The sequence below is a fragment of the Barbus barbus genome, assembly GCF_936440315.1.
Source record: "Barbus barbus genome assembly, chromosome: 41".
NCBI lineage: Eukaryota > Metazoa > Chordata > Actinopteri > Cypriniformes > Cyprinidae > Barbus > Barbus barbus.
The window spans coordinates 16,516,012-16,527,214 of NC_136719.1; the positions used below are offsets into that span (position 1 = coordinate 16,516,012).

An 11,203-nucleotide genomic window follows, 5' to 3' on the forward strand; every position below is an offset into this window, starting at 1 on the left:
AACATACACCCGGAGCAGTGGGCAGCCAATGCTGCAGCGCCCGGGAAGCAGTTGGGGGTTCAGTGCCTTGCTCAAGGGTCTCACCTCAGTCGTGGTACTGAGGGTGTAGAGAGTGTTGGTTATTCACTCCCCCACCTACAATCCCTGCTGGACCTGAGACTCGAACCCATGACCATCAGGTTACAAGTCCAACTCTCTATCCATTAGGCCACGACTGCCCCAGTAGACGAGTCGTTGTTGTTGTGTTTTGTGCTATTTGGATATTCATTCTGGCGGCACCCATTCACTGCAGAGGTGAGAAAGTGATGTAATGATGATATAATGCTAAATTGTTTGCCAATAGTATGCCTATCCCTAGTATGCCTATTTTTCTTTCATTCATATTAAATTAAATATGGCATCTACCTCAAATAAGGTCCATCAGGCCCTCATGTCGCTGATATATTTTCACTTGTAAAATACACATTGAAGAGCAAATCAGCTTCAGCAGTTTATCTCAGCATATTCCCCATTCAGAAAAAGGAACAGCAGGACATGATACTCAAAAAAACAAACAAACTATTGTTTGCCCAGCCTGTAACTTGGTTTACATGGCTTTACCTCACTTCACTTCAAGGCAAAGATCTGATTAGTTACGTAAGGATGGTACAATGAGTGGATTTATTTCCAAGTCCACTTGTCCTCCTTTATGTTTTGACCTTACTGCTCCAATTATAGCCTTGCCTTAAGCTTAGTGACTGTTTTAAAACTTTCAGGTGATATCATGGAATTAAATTAGTGCAGAATAACACGTATCACAAATATTTGTGTTTAAACTTTATTGAATTCTCTCTTTTTTGTTTTCTATGTTTCATTCAACTAGATATCACAAACAATGTATAGTCAGTCAAAAAAAACAAAAACAGGAACACATAACATATTGGCTGGTGCAATGTACAGAACAATTTCCATCTTGTGGTCTAAAGGTTAATCTTGCGCACACCAATAATAATAATAATAATAATAATAATAATAATTAAATGAGTGTTACATAGATTTTTCTTTTCAAGGGGTCATTTTAGTGCTTGCCTTTATAATGTACACAATAAGTGCTTTCCCTGAGACACAAAAAGACAAAATAATGAACAAATTCATACATCCATTTAATTTCAAATGTAATTGCATAGAGGCAAAGAGGAAAGATATAAATATATAAATATATATAAATATTCTAAGTGTCCTTTTGCCGTATGATAAAAGACTATTAAAGTGCTTGTAGAATAGTGTAATGCAGACAAATGACAATAACAGTACAGGGACAAATACACTACCATTTAAAAGTTTGGGGTCAGTATCATTTTCTTTATGTTTTTTATTTTTATTTTATTTTTTTAAAGAAAATTGTACCATTATTCATCAAGGATGCATTAATATGATCAAAAGTGACATTTATAATATAACAACAGATTTCTATTTGAAATAAAAGCTGTTCTCTTCTTCCTGTTTATCAAGGAACCCTGAAAGAAAAAATCAGTTCAGTATCAGTTTCAACAAAAATATTAAAAAGCCCGACTGTAATATTTATAATAATAAGAGCTTCTGTTGCGAACCAAATCAGCATATTAGATTTCTGAAGGATCATGTGACACTAAAGACTTGAGTAAATGCTGCTGAAAATTCAGCTTTGCCGTCACAGGAATAAATTACATTTTAAAATATACTAAAATAGAAAACAGTTACCTTATGTTATAATAATATTTCATTACATTTCTGCTTTTACTGTATTGAACACATGCAGCCTTGGTGAATATAAGAGACTTTCAAAAACATTAATACTGATAAATCATACTGAACCCAAACTTCTGAACCGTAGTGTAGCTTAAAGTCTTTTGTAAAATTACCCATTACAATGAATAATGTTATATTAGCAAACACATGAAGTATTGTGGGCTTAAAGAAGAAAACATCAGTAATGAAAAACTATATTCAAAATGGTTGTAAATATAGGCCTACTGGTTGTTGGAAAGGTATTAATCGTATTGAGGTTATATAAATTAATCAAATGTCTTTAGACTGCCTTGTCCTGCTATTCATTCATTTAAAACGACCACAAAAGCAAGATCCATTTCCATTTAATTCCTGAAACAGATATGAAAGGTCTAGAATGATGGCAGACAAGTCTGAGAGCATCATGGCAACCTGTTGGCAGTTTATTCATTTTTTAGCTTTTTTCTTGGTTTCTTTATCCCTTTTCTCTTGTTCTGCTTTTTCCTTTTTCTTCTCTTTTTTCTTCTCCTCTTTAGCCTCCTTATACTTCCATATCGGTGGCTCTAAGTAACCTTTGGTTAGCTTCTTCTTCTTCTCCTTCTTGGGCATTGGCTCTCCAGACTTGGTCACTTGGATTTGGGGTACGCAGCTGGTGGGGAACACACTATTGCGGCGGGCCATGCTGCGTGGCACAAACTTGCGAACTCCATTGGAGGCCATCGAGAGCACGCTGCCTCTCCGCTCCGAGTCGGAGCAGCACGAGCCCAGCGACACAGAAGAGTTGGAGGTAGATGCAACAGAGATGGAGCCATAGCTGTGCCGCATCGCATGTTCCTCAAGCTTTTTCCCAGGGTGCATCTGCATCAGTTCAGGCACAGCCAAGCGTCTCTTTCCAATCTCCGGTGGGCTCGATGGACACAAAGGACGGCATCCGGTGACTACCAAGGGACTGTGGATGCTTGTGGTTATGCGCACCATATGGTCCATGATGCCTCTGTCCTGGGGGTCATGTGGAAAACTAATGGTGAACGTGGACTTCAGGCGATGGGCGACTTTCTGTCCTGTGCTTTTTGTGGCTGTGGCCTTGGCCACAAGCTCCTTCAGGTCTGGCCACTCCGGGACATATTTTTCACAGAATTGTTCAGCCTGAGGCCTGCTGTTCAGCCGTCTAAGTTTGTTTAAAGTCTCAAAGCGACCTGTCTTCAGAGCCCATTCTCGTATATCCTTCCCCCTTGTGGCATCCACAACATTTATGTCGGCTCCTAGCAAAGCAGAGACATAGGGAGACCATATAAAATTTTTTCCTCATAGCTTACGCACTAAAATCCATTCTGTTAGCCAGATATCCAAATGCTTAACAACTTTTTTTGTAAACAAAAAAATTAAGCATTTTATAGCACATTCTTTATAGCACAATACTTAAGAACAAAACTATATTTATATATATAAACTATATTTATGATGTGTCTTTTTATCTGATGATTTGCTGTAAAGTTTATAGATTAAAGTAGCATTATATTTCAAGTTCAAAGATATGAAAGGCCTTCTTCTCGTAAAAAAATCATGCTTTTTTTAAAGAAAGTTTAATGACTAAAGTTAGTACAAAGTTGAGCTGAGTTGAATTTGTAGATATAGTTACTTTGGTATGAAATGCATAATAGTGTAAACATGTTATTGGTTGTGTGACTAGAAAAATAAAAGAAGTTGTTTTTACACCGCCAAGTGGCCACTTTGGATATAACATCTATGACTGTCTTGAAGGACTTGCATTTCCATTTTAAATGAATTTTAGTTATTAAACAAATCAGATTAAGCTACCAAAGTGTGACTTTCATTGTTAACGTTCACATATCTCTGTTCAAGTAGAGCAAAACACATTTACAGGAATTTTGAGGAAGATACATATTTTATTATCTTTCAGGTTAGGGTTCTTGAACAGATGTGATTGATTTGATTAAATTATTAAATGAGGTACTTGATAAAATGATATAGTATTTAAGAATTATTATTATTAGCTTGTCCAATTTAAGTTAAGTAACCAATATTTACCTGTGTCAAAAATAAATGCAATACATTAGAGCAAGTAATAGCATCATTATTGTAAAGATAGTTAAATTGATTGTATTTAGATAAGTGAAAACCTACTGACATTTTGACAACTGACTACCTGCATTGTAGGTACAGTGAGTGTAGTAAGTTGTCACATCTAAATAATCACTGGTAAGAGCACACATGGCTGATCCATTACTTGCCGTGAGGGCTAAACGATTATCCAAGGGATCAGAAAAGAAAATGTCCTCAGGTTGGTCTTTTAAACCTGCTTGCGCTTACGTCGTGCCACCACATCACTGTACTTCAAAAGGTGTTTTGTTTTCTACTTTACCTTACATACCTTTCTATATACACATTTACAGTATATAAACTAAGAAATGTCAAATAATAAGATTTTCTGAAATCATAATTTTTCACTTACAATTCTTATGATAATATTATTTGTAATACATGTATAAATAAATAAAAAATAATAATGGCTAAACAGTAGTATTTAATAGTGGTCTCAGAAACTTTTGTACTTTTGTGATGCATAACCTTTAGTAATGGTACTCAATATTTTGATGTTTAAATATTTGTCATTCTCTTATGAAATATAGTATGTACAACTGTATATTAAAATATAGCATATAAAACTGAGTGTAAAAATGTTGTGACAACTGGCATTAACAGGCACTTAAAACCTTGTGTTTATGCTGTTCTATTTTTATTTGCTCTATATTCTGGGATGAAACAGGAACAGCATCCCATGGTTTTCAATATTATGCACCAATTCACTTCAGATTGCAGGAAGCTGGTAGGATCTCATCTGTCTGACCTGGTCAGTCTGTAAACTAATTATTACAGTCCTAAAATAACATACCAGCCATGAGCAGTGAAGCCACGCAGTCATTGCTGCCCTGCATGACTGCCTTGAGGAGTGCGGTGAAGCCTCGTTTGTCCCGGAGCTCCATGTCCACACCACTGAAGTAATTTATGATGTAGGTGAGGATAATTACAAAACCTGCAATTTTTTTAATAGAAGGAATTAGTAATTAGGTCCTTCGTACCTTATCATTTTTCTTTTGTTAATGTGTTAATAAAGAGCCTACCGGCCTGTGCAGCAATCATGAGTGCAGTGTTGCCGTCATTATCCTGATGATTGATATCCAGAAAAGGGCACTGATTGAGTCCATACACAAGATCCACAAAGCCTTTTGAGACTGCCACCATCAGACCGTTCTATCAGAGAACAAGAAGAGGATTTGTCAGCATAGAAAATGATGTAAATCATCTCTTCTGCCAAATTTCTGTCATACGGATGATGCTTTATGAGCATAATGAGGTTATCTGACTCCCTACCCTGCCATTTATGTCTAGTTCCATGACTTCGTCTCTTGTAACACCCCTCTCCAGAACTCTGCGGAGGGCTGCCTCATTGTTCTTGGCACAGGCTTGGTGCAAGGTGTTGACAGAGTCTCCACTGGCATCTTCCCGTTCATAGTCAGGGAGCACGGAGTCATCTGACAGCACACTCCCAGAATCTGATTCATTCTCAGAAACTGACAACTCAGAGGCATCCTCATCTGGACCGGAGCCCAGATTTGTATCCTCCTGCACTGTGACTTTAACCTTAGCCATCTGGCCAGCACGAGCCAGGACTCACACGCTCAGCAGGCACTTCATCATTATCTGCGTCCTCGCCGCTCCCTCCCTGGAATCTGCAAAGATAAAGATAAAGGCCAAGCTGAAACCACACTTTGAGTGTACCACAAAATGTACTAGCATACATATGAGCTCATTTTTTTATTTTATGAAAAGACTTATTATTTTACATAGTGCCATTGTTCAACATCAGAACAACTTAAATTTACTTGAGAAGCAAACAACATTACAATGTTACATTTAAAAACACATAGAAATCCACAAATGTAACAATTTTCAGTGAGGTTTAAGCTTAAAGTAAGAAAAAACAGCTTGCCACTCTTATATCACGTTACATTTGCAGAAAGAAATAATAATCCAGAAGTGGCAACATGTGATCATGTTTTCTCGTTCTCATGAGCAAGTTTTCCGAAAGGGTTCCGTAATGACTTTATACAATACACAAACAGTATTATTTTTAATGTTTAGCTATTTTTTTCAACTGGGAACCAAAACGAAAATACTGATAAAGGAAATTATTTATTTATTTACTTACTATCGTACTTACTTTCTTATCTTTTTTTTTTCAAGGAACAAAAAATTGGCAACAATGGTTCTATGAAGAAACATCCATGGAAACTTTCCATTGCACAAAAGGTTCTTTATAGTGGAAGATTTGAAATTTTAGATTTTTTAAATGTTCTTCACTCAAACTATTCACTCAAAGCTTCTTTTGGGAACCAAAAATGATTCTTCTATTGCATTGCTTTGAAGACCCCTTTTGGTAGCTTTATTTTTAAGTGTGTATATTTTGTAGCCATTTGTCGCTTTTTAGGAATTACTTATATAATTACATTAATTAAATAATTAAGATATAATTTTATTTAATGTATAACATTTGATCACTTTGTTTGAACAGGCGGCACAGTGGCACATCTCAGTCAGAGAGCGGTTCGGGGCTGAACAGGATGAAGAGTCTCACCTGAGGTGAACGTTGTTGTGATTGACAGACAGTAATCTGTACAACTTCACTCAACTATGCTGTAACAGGCTGTAAAGAGCTTCACTATAGCTATATCTGGGATGAAACTATTTATAGGTAGAGGATAACAGGAGAACATATTTACTATTAATTATTTTGACTGAAGGCGGAACTCACGATGCACAAAGTTTAAGCAACACACATGATGAATGTGAATGAGAAGGAACCTATGAACTTTTGTTCAGGCTTTCTGAAAATATTCAAAGGAATGTTGAAAACAAGGTCTGTAAGTGTATGCCAAACTAAACATACTGCAAAATGAGTAATCATTTCACAAGTCAAGCATAACACATTGATATTCTGACTTAATTTCTACTAATGTGGGGTTTTAATGAGAATAATATGCTGAACTGAACACTGGTGCAATTCTGTAAATGGTTTGGAAAGAGCAGATTGCGCTAATGGCTCAGGAGAACAGATTCAGTTAGTCAAACTTCAACCTCATGAGTAATATGTCTGCTTATGTGTCAGCCAAGGCCTGACTCTTGACTGATCAAAATCATCAGAGTTAATACCATTTCCACTTCCCACTTTTAAATGTCTAGGAGCGAGTAATTGTAGAAGGCACTTAAAGGGATAGTTCATCCAAAAATGAACACTTGCTGTATTTATTCACCCTCAGGCCATTCAAGATGTAGATGAGTTTGTGTTTTCATTGGAACAGTTCTGGAGAAATTTAGCATTACATCACTTGCTCACCAACTGATCCTCTGCAGTGAGTGGGTGCCGTCAGGAAAAGAGTTCAAAGAGCTGATAAAAACATCACAATAATCCACAAATTGCCTAATCCACATGACTCCAGTCCATCAATTAATGCATGCTTGTAAAAGGCGTTTTAGGTTTAAACTGTCACATCTGGTCAAAATATCCATGAGCCATAATAACACTGGTGGTATTCATTATTCATAATAACACTTCCTCCCATGAAGTCCATCCACTATTGTTGTCTTACACCAAAATTCACCAACATATTTGTTTTCACTTGTAAACAGTACTTGATCTGCGCCTAATTCTCTCCTGATTCAGACAATACAGATTTTTCATTGAAGAAAGGAATATTATTGAAAGAGGAACTGTATCAGCCAGAAGAAATGGTTTGAAGATATAAACTTCTTAATGACGGGTTTGTTTAACACAATCACCCAGCTTTTTACTTCACAAGATGATTACTTGTGGATCATTGCGATGTTTTTATCAGGTAACTGTCATTCTGATGGCACCCATTCACTACAGAGGATCCATTGGTGAGCAAGTGATGTAATGCTAAATTTTTCTGATAAAGAAACAAACTAATCTAAATCTCAGCCATCCTGAGAGTACATATTTTTTCAGAAAATTTTCATTTTTGGACTAACTATTCCTTTATGCTCAGGTTACTCATGTAAGTCTTCAATTAAAGCTTCTAAATGGCTATTTTCTCACCTTTTTTATAGAAAGTGCAGCCACATGCAGAATTGTTAATAAAAACGATGCAATGCAAGATTTTGTTAAATTTGGCCTATGCATGAAAATAACCATTGTTTGAATCTTTAAAAAAAGAACATATTTGCTCTCACAGTGCTTTCCCAGCTATATTTAGCCATAGTTATTGGTAGCACTGTGGCCAGTGCAGACTGACATAGAGGCACTGTGTGTGTATGAGTGTGTGTGTGTGAGAGAAAGAGAGACAGAAGGGGGTAGTGAGGATGGGAAAACATTCCGTTAGTGCCACATGAACAGTATGTCCACTGAGAACCACAACACTGTCCACATGCTGGTTTAGCTCTCCAGACCATAGAATTAAAACAACATTGTCAGCACTGTCCCACTGTCAGCCCAAACACAATACTGCACTACACAATACTAGTCAATATTTATGCACATATGTTTGTTTAAGAGAAAGTTTGTTTTAGATGGTGGTCGTTTCACTTCTGTTAACTGCCCACTTTTAACCAAGTTTTAAGTTTCAGTGGTCCTGTGGTGTGATGTTTTTTTTTTTTATTCCAAGTAGTCTCACAGTAGATACAATTTATACAATGCCATCAAAATGCATGCACAATAATTATAATAAAATGTAACTGCTGTGTATATATTATTATAGCACATGTCACATCATAGAACATTTAAAGGTATTTTGACACATAATTTCCAACAGTTTGACTCCCATATGCAGCATCTGCACAAATACATAAAGTTTGAAGTTTATATTATCTGGAGACATCCCACAGCAGGACTGAATAAATGAACTTTGGGAAATAGATCCACATAAACATTACAAATTGAGAGTAGGAGCTAGCTCTTTCTCTTAATTTACAAGACAAAAATGTCTAATTTACTTCCTGTTTTGCCTCAAGCAAACTTTTTAGAGATCCCCAAGAGACTGCCGAATTAAAAAATGATTTTGGGAGTGACTCCAGCATGATACATTTTTGCATTACACGATGAGGACTCCATGAAACTCAAATTTCCATGCAATTTCTAAATTTTCCTTAAAAAAATAAATAATTACATAAAATTGCTAAAAACGTTTTGAAGTAGCCAAACATTATTTTAAGGTTTATAGACAAAATCTGTTGTTTTTATAAAAACTTGTCAATGTTTCTTCTTTGTTGTAGCACTTTACGTGCTCTTTCAGCAATTGATACTTGTTTCCCCTTTTAAAAAATCGATATGCACCAAATCAATGAACACATCCACTGTATCTCACCATTAAAAGTGTTTAGAAGATGTTTTCAGATCATTCTCCTGCTGTGTCTGTTTAGTCCTCCCAGTATGGATTCTTACTGAATACTGTCTGATCCCGCAGGACAGAGCCGTATCCCTGCCTGTCCCCTCCTCCCAAGCCCTCCGATCGGACACTTAGGCCTCCGATCACTGAAGAATCCTTCCAAATCTTGACACAGGTGCTCTGCTCTGTTAAGACAGGCATGGCCACTCATCCTGATTACAGGAGATTTATGGATTAACATTCAGAAATGGCAGCTGCCAGAAGTCTGTGGTTGGAAAGTTGTCACTGCTTCATTTCTCCAGTCTGAGCTGGCATGTTTCTCTTTGACTGACTAAAAAAAGATCCTTTTTTTATTGAGAACAACAAACTATTTTACAATTAAATGGGGATTTTATTGCAGATTTATGTCACACAATACAAGCACTAAAGAATTTTACACTTATAATCCATAAAACGGTAAACTTCACAGTGCATGTGTGTGCTGGGAAGAGTATTATGAACTTTGCTACAGTTATTATAATCATCCTGCCGCTAATTGATTTTCTAGCGAGTTACATTGTATTGTTCCTTTTCCGTTTCTGCCTGGCATGTGTTCAAACCGCCTGTGTCTTACATGCCCTGAAATAGCTATGGATCAGAATATGGTAGAGTTTAGCCAATTAAAACAAGCTTAAGCATATCAGAGAAGCCCAGGTAACACTTCGTGCCACACATCTTACAGCCAGGCGAGGCTCATCTTGCAGCAGTCACGTGAAAAATCAGAGTGACTGAAACTGAAATTAATCTAATCCAATTGTTATTAATTTATTCCAATATCATAGTCATTTGGCCAACCGGTGAAGACACCTGTTATTTTAGGCCTTATGGATGTGTAACTAATTAAATAAAAAATCTAATCATTTCCATGTATGACATGTAATTAAGTTACTTGTAAATCACTTCCTATTAGTGGTCATGTTTTGAGGAACTTCCAGACTCCCCCAAATTATGATTCACATGAGTCTCATTCACATAGGTGCATATGCACATTATGTATAAAATCTTTGTACAAATGCTTTTGCACTGAAATTTTGTACTGTTAATTCAGACGAGAAATTGTTGTGGTTTAAAAAAAGGCTTAAAAGAGAATCAGCTTTCAGAAATATATCGAATTGACTGCACTGACAATACTGGATAAGAACAAACCTGACACTACTATGAGAGCTGAACTGAACAATGACAGTTTGTCTTTGGTAGAGCTGCCTTTGAAGTTGTTTCATTATTGAGGAGGTTTTGAAACATTGTCACATTAACTAAATGGAATTGCATCAACACTGAACTCGGTTTATCCGAATAAGATTAATATTGATTCTTCAGAGCTTCTTTATAGCTGGATAGAATTTGTTTTGTAATTGACAAACTTTAAGGTCGACACTGCCATCGAACTGAATCAAATCCACATTGACCTGACCTGACCTGAATAATGACATTATTGTCTTTTCTAGAGTTGAAATTTAAGTAATTTTATAATTGTTGACATTTTACATCACTGCTATTTTCTTTTTTATTTCTGTTATGCTGCTCCAAAATGGTCTGTATTTAATAAAAAAAATGACCTGATTTAAAATGTATTCTAAATTTATAATATATTTAGAGAATCAACTGAAACACTCGTATACAAAACTCACATAAGTTCTCATATGATGGAAGTCTGAGAAATATTTCTGCCCACATAAATACACAAAATGTATGAAATGATTAGTGAAGCCCAATGTACTTTGAAATTTCATCATACCGAGAATGCAGAAACTCTTAAAAGAAGGGCCCTTACGCATGACATCATAGTATTGTGAAAAACCACAAGAACAAACTGACAAAGTATTTCAAATTGACCTGGCAAATTTGTTGGTTAGCCACAAAATACATTTTGGCCCATGTCATAAAAAATCTTCACAAACAAAACTCGAGTGACTGGAATGGTGTATTTCAGATGGAAACTTTTTTTTTTTTTTTTTTTTACTAAATTCATGGTTTCTCTATTTATAGTAGCCCAG

General features: G+C 36.0%; 1 protein-coding gene across 1 annotated transcript; it reads right to left on the reverse strand.

Annotated features, from left to right (window-relative positions):
* Positions 1-1,378: 1,378 nt before the first annotated feature.
* LOC306860558 (photoreceptor ankyrin repeat protein-like) lies at positions 1,379-9,318 on the reverse strand. The gene is made up of 5 exons (XM_079402303.1): positions 9,150-9,318; positions 5,140-5,498; positions 4,890-5,019; positions 4,661-4,801; positions 1,379-3,008 (listed from the first exon to the last, which is right to left on the reverse strand). The coding sequence occupies exons 2-5, from the start codon at positions 5,416-5,418 to the stop codon at positions 2,194-2,196; spliced, it is 1,365 nt and encodes a 454-aa protein (XP_079258429.1). The 5' UTR covers positions 5,419-5,498; positions 9,150-9,318; the 3' UTR covers positions 1,379-2,193.
* Between the last annotated feature and the right edge of the window lie 1,885 nt (positions 9,319-11,203).

Excerpts from the sequence above, each read along its gene's own strand:
- LOC306860558 (XM_079402303.1), bottom strand. The coding sequence starts at position 5,418 with ATGGCTAAGGTTAAAGTCACAGTGCAGGAGGATACAAATCTGGGCTCC. Across the intron at positions 5,020-5,139 it reads AACTAGACATAAATGGCAGG|AACGGTCTGATGGTGGCAGT; the intron begins GTAGGGAGTCAG and ends GTTCTCTGATAG. Across the intron at positions 3,009-4,660 it reads GGCTTCACTGCTCATGGCTG|GAGCCGACATAAATGTTGTG; the intron begins GTATGTTATTTT and ends CTGCTTTGCTAG.